Source organism: Notechis scutatus, chromosome 2, assembly GCF_049901735.1.
Source record: "Notechis scutatus isolate UNSWTSFEM ecotype Mainland chromosome 2, rNotScu1.2, whole genome shotgun sequence".
NCBI classification, from domain to species: domain Eukaryota; kingdom Metazoa; phylum Chordata; class Lepidosauria; order Squamata; family Elapidae; genus Notechis; species Notechis scutatus.
The window spans coordinates 127,771,905-127,785,863 of NC_142010.1; the positions used below are offsets into that span (position 1 = coordinate 127,771,905).

Below are 13,959 nucleotides of genomic sequence, written 5' to 3' on the forward strand. Positions count from 1 at the left end.
GCTCACAATGCATAGATTAGTTCCTAGGAGGAAATAGGACAATTTGCGATTCAGGTCCCAGTGGGCTATTCTTTCAAATAAGGATGCTAAGTATTTAAGCCCAAGAGGGGCATTTCATTGACAATCAAAGAAAACATGAGCAGCGTCTTCAATCGCTGGAATACCACATACACATGTCTTCTCATGATACGGCAGGTGATGGAAACACCCGTATTTGGCCATAAAGTCACCAACTCAAATCTGGCTGTAGAATAGTCCCTTCCTGAGAATTGGCTCAACCTCCTTGATAGGTATTTTTCAAACTGAAGAATACCTTTGTTCTTAGCCAGGCCAACTTAAAGATCTATTTTTTCCCCCAATAACTCCATGTCAGTGTGAGGACTGATTTCTAGGACTCTCTGTCTAAAAATTTCCCTTGCCTGGGAGGCAGTTGAGAATAAATGCTGATTGGAAGAAGCCACGCTGTGAAATAGCAGGCTACTAGAAGAGAACCAGCTAACGAAGGGCAGCCACTGTGGAGACCAAGAGCCAAAGAGGAGCAGCAGAGAAAGATGGGGCTTCTCTGATATAATAAGGTTTAGGTTGACAGTAGCACAGCAAAACCTAGACGACTCTCAGCTCTTCATGAGCCATGTCTTTGACTCTCCAGGGCTACAAGTCACTTGTTTCCTCCTGCCATTTTGTTGCCTACTGTGCCTGGTTTTGCAAAAAAAAAAAAAAGAGGATTGACAAGCTCATGGAAGGTGCAGGCCTGCGTGGCCACCTTTGTCCCTTTACCTCTCCCCCCCCCCTGCATTTCATCAGATGACTTCACAAGGATCCCACCAGCAACCGGCTGCTCTATAAATACCCACCCCACCCCACACTGCTAATAGTGAGTAACAGCAGCAGGCAAATTACAGAGCAGGTCTCGGAGCTCTCGTAGGCACCAAGTCAAGCAGATCTAACGGATGCACGCAGAGCCTGAAAGCTGCTGTCACCCTGGGTATAATTAGAGGGTAGTGAGGAGCTGTGTGGTGCAGTTTAAACAGGCAGCAGAAAGCGGGGGTTTCTGCTTACCCCCCCCCCCCATATTTTAATTGCCTCTTAATTTCAAATAGTTGCATCATGGCTCAAAAATGGTGTATAGCAAAGCAAGGGGGAGCAAGGGGCTTCAAGACAGTTTGGCTCAAAGTAGAGACTTTCTTGGGGGGTGGGGAGTGGCTTTTTTGTAGGGTCACTTGTACAATTAAGAAGCTTGCTCAGAGGTGGAAGGAAGGAAGGGAGTGCTTGAAAAGAGCAGCTGCAGCACTAGTGCTACCATAGCGAGCTAACTTGGTTTGGGGAGGTATCCTTTCTCTTGAATGAAAGACTATTTCCTGGCTTAGAGTGTTGTCCTTTTGTTTTAAAGGCTATTTACAAGCACAGGAAAGGCATTCAGTGATATTAGGGCATGTACCTTCCTCCTTTCCACTTAGTTGGAAAAGTGCAACACCTGCCAAACTGTCTAGATAGTGGAATAATATTTTTTAAAAAACATTTTAATAGCAATAGCACTTAGACTTATATACCGCTTTATAGTGCTTTACAGCCCTCTCTAAGTGGTTTTACAGATCAGCATATGGCCCTCAACAATCTGGCTCCTCATTTTACCCACCTCGGAAGGATGGAAGGCTGAGTCAACCCTGAGCCGTTCAACTCTTGTCAATCAGCAGAATTAACCTGCAATATTGCATTCTAACCACTGCATTCTTTTGAATGCAGTGCCACCACTTTTATTCTTTTGATAAATAACTCAAGGTAGCAAACCTATCCAACACTCCTATTTTCCCCACCACAACAACCCCATGAAATGAGTTAAGCATGATTGGCCCAGGTCACCCACCCAATCACAGTCCCATGGCTTCTAGCCTGGTGCCCTAACCATTCAGCCAAACTGGCTCTACTCAGGAAGTGGAATTTCCATCCTCCTTGTCCTCTTCCTTTAACTAGTAGAAGAGGAACACGTTATTGGGAAGAAGCATCTGTTTGCGGCTGTTCTTTCAGTTCATCGGTGTAAATTGCACGGGTTGCACACTGCCAATTTTCTTGGCACAATTTCAGCTTTGGATGGACATTAGAAACCAATAGCAACCCTATCAGTGAACTAAAACAACCTGTGAGTGTAGTGCAAGGTCTTTGGGTAAAAGTTATGGCCTAGGAACAGCTATTTATAGAGTTATTTCCTCATCTGATGCGCTGATTATCATTTCAGCCTTAAGCATGTAGGTAATTATAGGTAGTTGCCTGCAGCAGTCTTTTGTAATGTTAGAACTTCTGTTGCAAAGCAGATGGAATGGCTTTTCTCTCTACCCAGTGCCACTGTGATGCAAAACAAAAAACAAAAAAAGGGAAATATTTCATGTGGGATGGGTCCCAGCAGAACTGTATAAAAATGAATCGGCAAGAAAAATAAGGCAACCTAAAATCAGAAAAATTAATTGCTACCGACACCTCAATCAGCCCCTCAATGTATTCAATGGGCCAGATTTCTCCAGCAGCAGGTGTTGGGTCATGTTGGTACAGGGTGATGTTGGTTGGGAATTTGTAAGGGCTGTCCCAACGGTGTTTTTTTCCCAAAAAGCAATTGGATTTTCTTGTGGTTTTTTCTTCTTTGAAAATATTACACTTCTCATCCAAGAAGCTTCTTCCCCAACTGTCTGCTGGGGAATGGAAGGATTTATATTCTTTGCAGTCATCTGGTTGTTGGCACTCAGAGAGTCATTGAGGCCACTTGGGGATTTATCTGTATCCTCGGGGTCACCTGAAAAATGGGTGTGGCAGCTTCCTGGGACTGCTGAAAGGGCTGCATTGCCAACAGGAGAAGGGCTACTGGAATGGCTATTCTAGGAAGGGCTATTCTAGCACATGTAAAGGTAAGTCCTTAAACAGTTCGTTTAGTGATCGTTCAAAGTTAAAATGGCACTGAAAAACAGCGACTTATGACTGTGTTTCACATGGTTGTTGTAGCATCCCCAGGGTCACATGATCAAAATGGGCAACTGGCTCATATGCGGTGTCCCAGGGATCATGTGATCACCTTTTGTGATCTTCTGACAAGCCAATGGGGAAGCCAAATTCACTTAACAACCGGGTTACTAATTGAAGAACTGCAGCGATTCACTTAGCAACTGTGTCAAGAAAGTTTGTAAAATTGGGGCAAAATTCACTTCATAACCATCTCATTCAGCAACGGAAATTTTGGTCTCAATTGTGGGTGTAAATCGAGGATTACCTGTATGAGGTAATCCTTTGTTTAACTGCAGTTAAACAAAGGACAAAAATTGATTTTAAAAAACCAGCCTTTCCCTAACACGGTTTAAGTTCCATCAATGGGTAATTGGTATAAAAGCTGGTTCTGGCATGTCCCTGCCCTTTAAAAATGTTCTACTTGGTGTGTTTTGGAGCATAAACTGCATGCTACTGCAGAAAGAAAATGAAAATAATTGGACTGGATGTCTGAAATACAGCACACAAAGTGCAAGTCCTCATTACACAGTTGGGGCTGCAAATATGGGTTTCAGCTTTTGTTTTGATGCTTTGCGGATGTGCTGTAGTACCTGGAACCAAAAGCCAGAAATGTGAAAAAACACGGATGATCTTCCAGCAGAAAGGACTCAACTCCATGTTCCGACAAAAGGCTGGATCCTTTAGGAATTCTGTGCAATCCATTTTAAAAAAAATCCCCTGGAGCATTCCGATTTCTCTGACAGTCTCGAAATGCCCAGAACTTTCCGGTGATTTCCAAAAGTGCTGCACTGGCAGAAACCAGCTTGAAATGAATGCCTGGCAAAATCTATTTTTAGATTCCTGCTTTCTCCTGCTCTTCTTGTCACTGACTTTTGGGAGGCGAAAAGGGTATAACTTGTATTTTGTTTGACGGGACTGGATAGTAAATGTACTTGGTGATAAATTAGTGGGAAATCTCTTTGGCTCCTAATTGAAGCTGCCATGTTGAACGGAAGGCTGTTAAGGATAGTGATGAACACAAGAGGACTTTTGAAACAGACACATTTCTGATGGAGTCCTTTAATCTTCCCTAAAGGTAGTTTTGCAACAGCTCAGAAATATAATTTATTGAACCGGCTGGCCTATGGGATGAAAAACATAGGTACTCCTCGAGTTACGATCACAATTGAGTCCAACATTTATCTCGCTAAGCGAAACATTTGTTAAGTGTGTTTGTCCTATTTTACAACTTTTCATTCCACAGTTGTTAAGCAAATCATTGCATTTATTACGTTTATTTATGTAGCACAGTTGTTAAGTGAATCTGGCTTCCCCATGGACTTTGCTTGTCAGAAAGGCTGCAAAAGGAGATCACGTGACCCCAGGACTCTGCAATTAACATAAATATGAACCAGTTGTCAAGCAGCCAAATGTAAATCACATAACCATGGGGATGCTGCAATGGTCGTAAGTGTGAAAAATGATCATAAGTCACTTTTTTCAGTGCTGTTGTAACTAAGAGAATTTGTATTAAAAATTATATTAAGAATTCAGAGATCTCTATAAAGCAATGTATGAGAATCTTGAATGATAAAAAATGGATAACATGTACAAATATTAATCTAAATAAGAAAATTAATACTATGAATATCAGGATATGAAATTAGGGTCTTGTTTGTTTTTGAACTGTTAAATGACCTGGAATCATACTGTTCACCCAATGATGTATTTAAAGAAACAAAAATTAAAAAAATGTATTTCGTTGTTTTTTTTAAATGAACCAGTTGCCAACCATTGGAATTTTGATCATGTGACCATGGGGGGGTACTGCAATTGTTGTAAGTGCGAAATATGGTCATAAGTCACCTTTTTGTCAGTGCCATTGTAAACTTTGAATGGTCACTAAATGAACGGTTGTAAGTCAAGGACTACCCATACATACTTTTGAGACTTTTAAAATGAGAATTTTCTATATGAAGGGGAGATATCCAGGATTTTGGAGAGAAGTGGGTTCCTCTAGGACAGGGATGTCAGACTCGCAGGCCGGATGCACCGTGTGCTGGCCACACCCACGCCCAGTTTAGCAAAGTGGAAAAAAAGTCATGCTACACCCACATGATGACTCTGTGATGATGTGAGTTTGACACCCTTGCTCTAGTAGTACATATTTTGAGATCAGGAATGTTTGTTCAGAAAGCTGGTAGGTCCTGCCAAAAGTAGATGTTTGGATGAGCATATGATCAGTTCAGTGGTGGGATTCAATTTTTTTTACTACTGGTTCTATGGGCGTGCCTTGGTGGGCATGGCAGGGGAAGGACACGCCAGCCAGAGGTGGTATTTGCCTGTTCTCCGAACTACTCAAAATTTCCGCTACTGGTTCTCCAGAACTGGGCAGAACCTGCTGAATACCACCTCTGCACTAGTTGGTAGGCAATTGGGATCTGAAGGCCACATCCACTAGCCAATAATAACATAATCAGGGAGGCAAATGCATTCTGGATAAACTCAGGGGTGTTAATATTTCCACCCCACAAAGGTTTCAGAATGAGACAGGAGAGGGGGGGAAACCCAAAAAACGTTTCCTAACTAAGAAAGAGACTGGCAACCACTCCCAGCTAGCCTGAACAATGATGAGCAATTACAGGACTAGTAATCCAAAACATTTGAAAAACGTGTTATTTTTTCCCCCTAATTAATATAAAAACCCACTGTGCAACCTTGAACAAGTCTTATGTCTCCTGCAGTGTTGATGGTGAGATAAAATTGGCTGAGCTAATGAACTCTGGAATCAAGATGGGACATTCATAGCTATCTGAGTGTTATTGGAATTTATTCTTATCCTCTCCATTCGTGGCTGTATTGTTGGGAATTGGTGTCCAACAGCCTCTTAGGATATACAGTAGAATAAACTTCAGTTTTTAATAAATCTCAACATTTTTAATGATGAAGAGAGGAGTAATCTTTGGATAAATAATGCAGCCAAGTTGCATTAAACTGTCAGTCTGGAATCATGTAAGAATAGACCCTATGTAAAGCTCAGGTTGATGGACTTGAGGCTGAGTGTTGGTAAGTTACAGTTCAAATTAAATTCTATTTGACGCTCCATTTGAGGCTATATTTTAGATTAGGAGGTTCCTTGTAACTGATGGCACACATTTTCATAAGCTATTTTATCTATGTTGTAAGTTTCATTACTTCAGGTGATCGGGAACTTCATTCCTAAACCCTAATCCACATCATGGAAAGTGAGAAATAAAGAAGAGGAAATTTCAGATTTTAGATTTCAGAAGTTTAGAATAACAGAGTTGGAAGGGACCTTGGAGGTCTTTTAGTCCACCCCATTGTCCAAGGAGACCCTATACCATTTCAGACAATGGCTGTCCAATCTCTTCTTAAAAGCCTCCAGTATTGGCACACCCACAACCTCTGAAGGAAAGCCATTTCACTGTTGTTCTCACTGTAAAGAAGTTTCTCCTTAGTTCTAGGTTGCTTCTCTCCTTGATTTATTTCCATCCATTGTTTCTTGCCTTCCCTTGTAGTACTTTGGAAAATAGGTTGACCCCCTCAACCTGAAATACTGGAGCACTGTTATCATGCCACCCCTAATCCTTCTTTTCACTAGACCAGACATACCCAATTCCTGCAACCATTCCTCATATGTTATATCCTCCAGCCCGCTAATCATCTTTGTGGCTCTTTTCTGCACTCTTTCCAGAGTCTCAGCATCATTATTATTAGATTAGGCTGTATGGTAGTCTTTAATTTATGATCTTAATTGGGACAGAATTTTCACTGCTAAGCAAGGCAGTTGTTAAGTGAGTTGTGCCAATTTTATAATCTTGTTTTGTTTGCCACGGGTAAGCAAAACACTTTAATTGTTAAGTGAGTCATGCAGTCATTAAGCAAATCCAGCAGCTTGACTGTGCATATCAGAAGCCAGCTGAGAAGATCATAATTGATGATCACATGACACTCAAATATGCAACCATCATAAATACATGCCACTTCCAAGCACCCAAATTTTGATCACATGATTATGGAGATGCAGATTATGGAGATTGTGAGAGGATAGGTTGTAAGTCACCATGATGGCGCAGTGGTTAGAATGCAGTATTTCAAGGCTAACTCTGACCGCTGTCAGGAGTTCGATCCTGACTGGCTCAAGGTTGATTCAGCCCCCCATCCTTCTGAGATCGGTAAAATAAGGATCCAGAAACTTAATTTTGCCTTCAAAACACTGCAATTGCCAAGCTGAATTTGCTTTACATTCCTATGGGGGGGAAATTAAGCATTTCTCCTTATATATGAGCTACAGATATAAATTTAATTGCACAATTGCAGAGAACTCAAGATGCCCTTGTCTGACTAAATTTATATCTGTAGCCCATATATATAAGGACAAATGTTTAATTTTTTTCCATAGGAAAACCATTTGTACTATAGAAAACTGAAAGAAAGAGCAAACAGATGTTTTACCCAAGAGAGTTTCATTTTAAAGTACTTTGAATTGCTTTCTAAATGTTCCACTTGCATTGTGAGTGCTAGGACTGTGTAACTATTTTTAAGCCACCTTAAGCTTTTTCTTCCCCTTAAAATGACTTACATAGAGAGATAATTATGTTAAGAAAACATCTGAGAACCAAACTGAAACATATCCCAATCTTATAAGAGTTTTTCCTATATAGATCATACCCATGGATCGTCTATCTGGACTCAGGAGAGAGTAGAAGATTTTATAATAATCTTCCAAAGAACCAAATTCCTTGGAGACAGGACAATATGTGGACTTAAGGATTACAGCATTAGGACTCTTTTTATAAAATTAATTTTTAAAAAATGTCATGTTCAGTAGCTATCCTTATTTTATACAGGAATGTCAGAAACTGTGTTAGTAAATCAATTGTAGGTCAAATGAAGCTTCCTCCACCATAATCTGCCAGAGTGAGAGGAAGAGCTTAAATTTGAAATATAAAATGAGAAAGTGCTACTGCTATTGTGTCTCTTCTTCCCTTTCTCCTTCCTGATACCATTTTTCCCCAACTAAGTTTTGGTCAAGCAAAAAGCCTCTCCACTCCCTCCCTCCCCCCCCCTCCAAATTCCCCATTTGACATTTGTGGATGGGGGCACACTTTTCCAACTTTATAGCAATAGCATTTATTAATCAGTAGTTTGCTCTGCAGAGAAGAAAGTGTTAAAATAAGGATGCTGAAATCAAAGGTTTTTCTTTGTTTTTCCAACTATTCAGCCATTAGATTCCAATTAAGTATCTTCCATATCAATTGTGTCATCTGACTCCTTAGTAAGGGAGCTATTTAATCCTGATCTGAATGCATACTTTCTAAGAGGCTGAGGCCTTTGCCTACGTCAATGGAAACTGCAACTTCAACCAATGAAGCAAGAACATCAGCTTAACCTGGAAATCACCTCAGTCCCTGAGGAAACCTCCATTTCATGGATGATTGTGCTCAAGATATATTAATGTATCTACTGTACCTCTGTCCGTTGACCCATCAGATCCTCCCTGAAGGATCTGGGGTTTGTAGTTCTGTTGGTGAACCTGTAGGGGCATTTTTAACAGGCACTCCATACACAGCACTACAGTTCCCAGCTAGCACAGGTTCACTGTTTCAACCCAGTTTAAGCCTGTAGAATTTTGGTCTGTGGCCCTAGGATATTTTGTTTTGTTTTGTTTTGTTTTTATTTATTGTTTTGTTTTGATATTTTACTTTATTTTATTTATTATTTTACAAGAAGTGTTATCAGTCCCAGCTTCATATGTGTGTTTCTGAAAACAGTTCAGTTTTCTCCATCAGTTGCACTGTTGCACTGCATCACCACTAGTTATAGGGCCATTTCCCTGGTGTCACATTGCCTTGGTACCCACACACCATTTCTCTTGTGGGTTGAAAGACTGTCTTCCCTACAGGTTTGAACACCAATCCTCCTTTTGATGTGAAAGAGAAGGAAAGGCTGAGTTTTTGACAAACATCCTGATGCTTTTGCACTGATTGGGCAAAAGAGAAAGGGAGTGACATGAACCCAGGGATTTTTTAGAGAGTAATAGTGAGCTGCTTTTGCAGAAAGAGTGGATGGAGTCTTTGGATCTGACAAATATGCTTTTGAGCCACAGAGAAGCTTTTTGAAACAGAATTTATTGGGTCTTCGATGCATTTGTTACTACTGAATTTTAAACGTGAAGCCGGCGGTGCTTCTCAATATTTAGATAATTAGCTAAAAATATGTCACTTAAAACAAAGCTCTCTTTGAGTTCTCTGTTTTGAAAATATACTATTTTATTGTACATGCAAGATTCTGATTATTACTTTAATGCTGGCAGCTTGAATGTACCTTTCCAACTTTACAAGCGTGTTTGTCTCAAGAGCCACTATTTTAGAAACAATTGTCAGAACCTACAAATAATGAGTCTATTTTCAAAATATCTTACAGGAAGCAAGTAAAATGCTAAAAAAATACCTTGAGTTTGTCTGGCAGATTCTTTTCCTTACTTTTGTAACACAAAGATTTTGATTTTACCAATTGACTATAACAAGTTCTCAAAATGGGAAGTTCTGATTCAAGCGATTTCTGTTTTGGCAGATTCTTGTTGTAGTCCTCTTTAAATAATTCTTTTACACTTTTAGCCACAGATGTACACATATACAATCCAGGTTCTCTTTCCCACACTTAATATTCATGCTATGAAAGTTCTTCTTCTGTTCTTCAGCAATCTAGTTTAACTAGTGGATATATTAAATGGCCCTGGGAAACTTGTTGGCGCTCCAAGATTTTCTATTTATTTATTTTTATTTATTTGTTTGTTTAAATTTAAATTAAATATTGTCCATCTCACTATGAGCTAAAACAATGAATTTATATGCTACCCATCTTCTATAAGCTAGAAGAAGGTAGCCAATGTTTTTTCCTTCCAGACCCTGTCTTCTCAAACATTTTTCCCAGTATTTTTTTCCTGGTTAGGAAAAAAGATTGTACAATCTTCCTTTGTCCTTGCGATCTTTTTATTTGGGGTGGGGGGGATTTTTGTCAGAAGTAAAGAGTTTTTGTTGGAGGGAGGGAACTCTATATAAAGTTATATAAAGCACTGGACTCCTAGTCTTTGCACAGTATAAAAAAAACATGGTGTGTTTACAGTATGCAAAAGAGACATTCGGATTATGGCACCACCCATAATCTGTGAACAGCTCTCTTTGTCTGCTACTGTAGAGATGGTTTTCGGTACTCTTTCAATCTAACAAATATAACAAATTTGTTTTGCTTATACCCGAACTTTTGTTATCTTCCATTCATAACGTGCAAACCTCTGTGTCTTTCTTGGGTCATCGCTTTTTGAATTATTTTAATGTTGACTGCAATTTCAATGAGTTGTTAGTTAGGCAATTGGAAGTATTTGTTGTTAGGTTTCAGGTACAACCAGGAAAGGTGTGCACCTTTCCAACTTTCCTGGAATTTCTGAGGAATCCTAAAATTAAGAACCTCCATTCCCTCATCCTGCTTTAGTCACTAAATTACACTTTTCTGCACCATCTCCTTCTCTCTCCATCCTTCTTCTCCGGACCAATTGGATTTGTCTCCCTTTTTCTTCTCTGGATATGGAAATGTCCCTCCAGCATCTCTGTGTTATCTTTCGGGGCTTTGTTTTTCCTATTCAAATATATGCAAATGGATCAGGCAGGGCTGGGGATAGGCTTTGGCTTTTTCTGCCTGGTGAGAAGTTGGGGGTTTGAGTCCAGCTGCCGCAGGCGATGACTAAACTCTGCACAGAACAAACAGGGTAAAAATAGTCAGAAACTGGAGACGCACCAGATGGCGCCAACTCCTGGGAAGCGAGTGGGGAAGGAATTAAGAATGTGGCTTCACTCCCTCCCTGTGAGGCATCTGGGGAATGAGGCATGTAGGGCATCCTGAGATCCCAGCTCTAGTCCATGGTTTCTCTGTCCCTCTTCCCATTCCCGCCGCCCCCCAGTCTACAGCTGATGGCCTGTCTTCTTGGAGAGTCGTGTTTCTAACCCCTGCCTCAGCCAGTATGGTCTAGTGGTGAAGGCACCAGGCTAGAAACTGGGAGCCAGTGAGTTCCAGTCCCACCTTAACCATGAAAGCCATCTGGATGATTTGGAGCCAGTCAGTTTTTCTCAACTCAGCTTGCAGGACTGTTGCGATGGGGAAAATAGGAGGAGGAAGTGTGTTGGATATGTTTGCTGCCTTGAGGTATTTGTAAAAGATAATAAAAGGAAGGATGCAAATAAACAAACAAAACAAATAAATAACCCCAGCAAAGCTTTTACTGGAGCTTCATGCATTTGAAAGACTGACAAATTTAATATGTCATAGATTATCATGGATTACGGTCTGTCTCCTTATCTTTGTCTGTCCCTCAGAAGTATCTACACTCTGCTACTGCTATTATTCCATACACCTCGCTCAGAGATACATTCCAGTCAGTCCTGTTCTATGCACTGATGATGTTACCTGGTGTAGTAATGAAACATCTGCAAGAAAACCACCAAGCTCAGAGAGCACCAAAGACCCACAGTCCTTCCTATCCTTCCTTCCTATCATAACCTGTTGTCTCAATCCCACTTTACAAACTGAGGCTGATTCATAGCAGTAAAGATAGCAACCTACCCTAAGCTGGTGCAGTTGAAATGGGAAGGAACTGCAGTCCTACAACCAGTGGTGGGATTCAATTTTTTTTACCACTGGTTCTGTGGGCGTGGCTTGGTGGGCATGGCAGGGGAAGGATACTATAAAATATCCAGTCAGAGGTGGTATTTGCCGGTTCTCCAAACCACTCAAAATTTCTGCTACCGGTTCTCCAGAACTGGTCAGAACCTGCTGAATAGCACCTCTGCCTACAACACAGATGGTTGGCTTCCTCACTTGCATTTCATGGTTTTAATGATCCAACAGATATCAGGAGGACATCAGAAGGCTGATCAACTATTGAATAAACAAAGGATTATATATATATATAATCGTTTGTTTATTCAATAGTTGATCAGCTGTCTGATATATATATATTGGTGGTAATGAACCAACTAACTTGGGTAGTGACTTCAACCAACTTCTTAGCAGCATTCAGCCATTGTTGGAGTTACAGAAATCTTGGTAGTGGTTGCTCTCCAAGCTTGTTTCAGTTTAGTTTCTGAATGTTTCATTGACAGAATCTTGTTTTTATTACTGCTATTTTGGCAAAGCAGTGGTTGGATGACTCTAGAAGGCGCTAAAAAGTTGCTATGAGAAAACGACGTACGTAAGGCTTAAGAATGGTATCTCTCATTTTCATTGTTGTTGTTATTTTTTACCATATTAGGGGCAATGTCTAGCCATAAGAGGAAGTATTTCTTTCAGCTAATTGCAGTTTGGGTGAAATGGAGAAAATTGGGATCACAATGAAAGCAGTTAAATAAGGTTCTTGCCTTCTGTCATCCCAATCCTGGTGGATGTTTGTGCTTAATAGTAGCAGTTGTTTTAAAATGTAAACATTATGCTAACAGCATTTATGTCCTTAATAAACATGTAGTGTGGTTACAAATACCCTGGAAAACTAAGAAATATGATATATAGTGAAATGTAATATTACACCAAAAGTTAAGTAAATCCTATTGATTTCAATGGGTCTTACTGCTAAGTGTATACAGGATTACTGGCTAAGATATCAATCCTAATCATGACTGGTCATTGCAATACTTGCTTCAGGCTAGGCCGTTCAAAATTTTTACAGGGCAGTCATAATTAATTCAAGCCATCAACTGTCATGTGTCTTAGTGAAAAAAGTACACCAGTGCTTTTCCAATTCAATATCAACATTTAGGTAAGAGTCCAGAAAGTTGGTGTCTCAAAGATGAAACCTATAGAGCAGAGGTGTCAAACTTGCATTGTCACATCGTGTGATGTATAGTGACTTTCACCCCCTTCGTAAACCAGGCATGGGCGTGGCCAATGCATGACGCATCCGGCCCATGGCCCATGAGTTTGACAGCCCTGCTATAGAGCATATTTTTCCAACTTTAAGACCAGAGGTGGTATTCAGCAGGTTCTGACCAGTTCTGGAGAACTGGTGGCAGAAATTTTGAGTAGTTTGGAGAACCGGCAAATACCACTTCTGACTGGAGATTTTACAGTATCTTTCTCCTGCCACGCCCACCAAGCCACACCCACAGAACCAGTAGTAAAAAAATTTGAATCCCACCACTGTTTAAGACACATGGACTTCAACTCCCAGAATTCCCCAGGCAGCCATGCTTGCTTGGGAACTCTGGGAATTGAAGTCCACGTCTTAAAATTGCCACGGTTGGGAAACCCAGCTATAGACCAGCTCATTTAGTGGGCACAAGGTGGACAAAGTGATTTTTTCTGAGATAGCTGGGATAGCCAGGCTAGTGATCATCGTTTCTTTTCTTTTTCTCTTCAGACAGTAATTTTGTTCTGGGCAATGCCCAAGTCCGGGGAGCATTTCCGGTGGTGTACTGTTCTGATGGCTTCTGTGAACTGACCGGCTTCTCCCGGGCTGAGGTCATGCAACGTTGCTGTGCCTGCAACTTCCTCTATGGGCCAGACACCAGTGAGCTGGTGCGCACCCAGATCCGCAAAGCCCTTGACGAGCGTAAGGAATTTAAAGCTGAGCTCATCCTCTACAGGAAAAGTGGTGAGTCCGGTTTCTGAGAACATAACTCTGAATTGCAAAGGAACCTTTGTGGGGGGAAGAATTTGTACCAGGGAGTGGAAAATGGAAGTTGAAGTAGATAATGTAGAAAGTGAGTTTGTCTGTCTGTCTGTCTGTCTGTTTGCTTGCCTGCCCGCCCCCTCCCTTCTCTCTCTGTGTGTTTTTGTGCTATGAATATTGCTCAAGAGAAAATTAGCTGGAGAAGAAGATCTTTAATATTATGCAGCAAGCGAATGTTAGTGGCTCGGGCTGGCTAAGCAAGTTGCGTTGCTCTGCTTCCCTGTTCTACACAATTGTGAAAACTGCAGCGC

At 40.8% G+C, this 13,959-nt stretch overlaps 1 protein-coding gene across 2 annotated transcripts in view; it reads left to right on the forward strand.

The window, feature by feature from the left end:
* KCNH3 (potassium voltage-gated channel subfamily H member 3) overlaps positions 1-13,959 on the forward strand; it is a 67,664-nt gene that overhangs the window by 18,939 nt on the left and 34,766 nt on the right. The window contains exon 2 of one of the 2 annotated variants that reach the window (XM_087956148.1): positions 13,397-13,630. In XM_087956148.1, the coding sequence (XP_087812274.1) occupies positions 13,397-13,630 (234 nt within the window). Of the gene's footprint in view, positions 1-13,396; positions 13,631-13,687; positions 13,740-13,959 lie in introns of those variants that run through there. The other variant, XM_087956149.1, reaches the window with a different exon arrangement.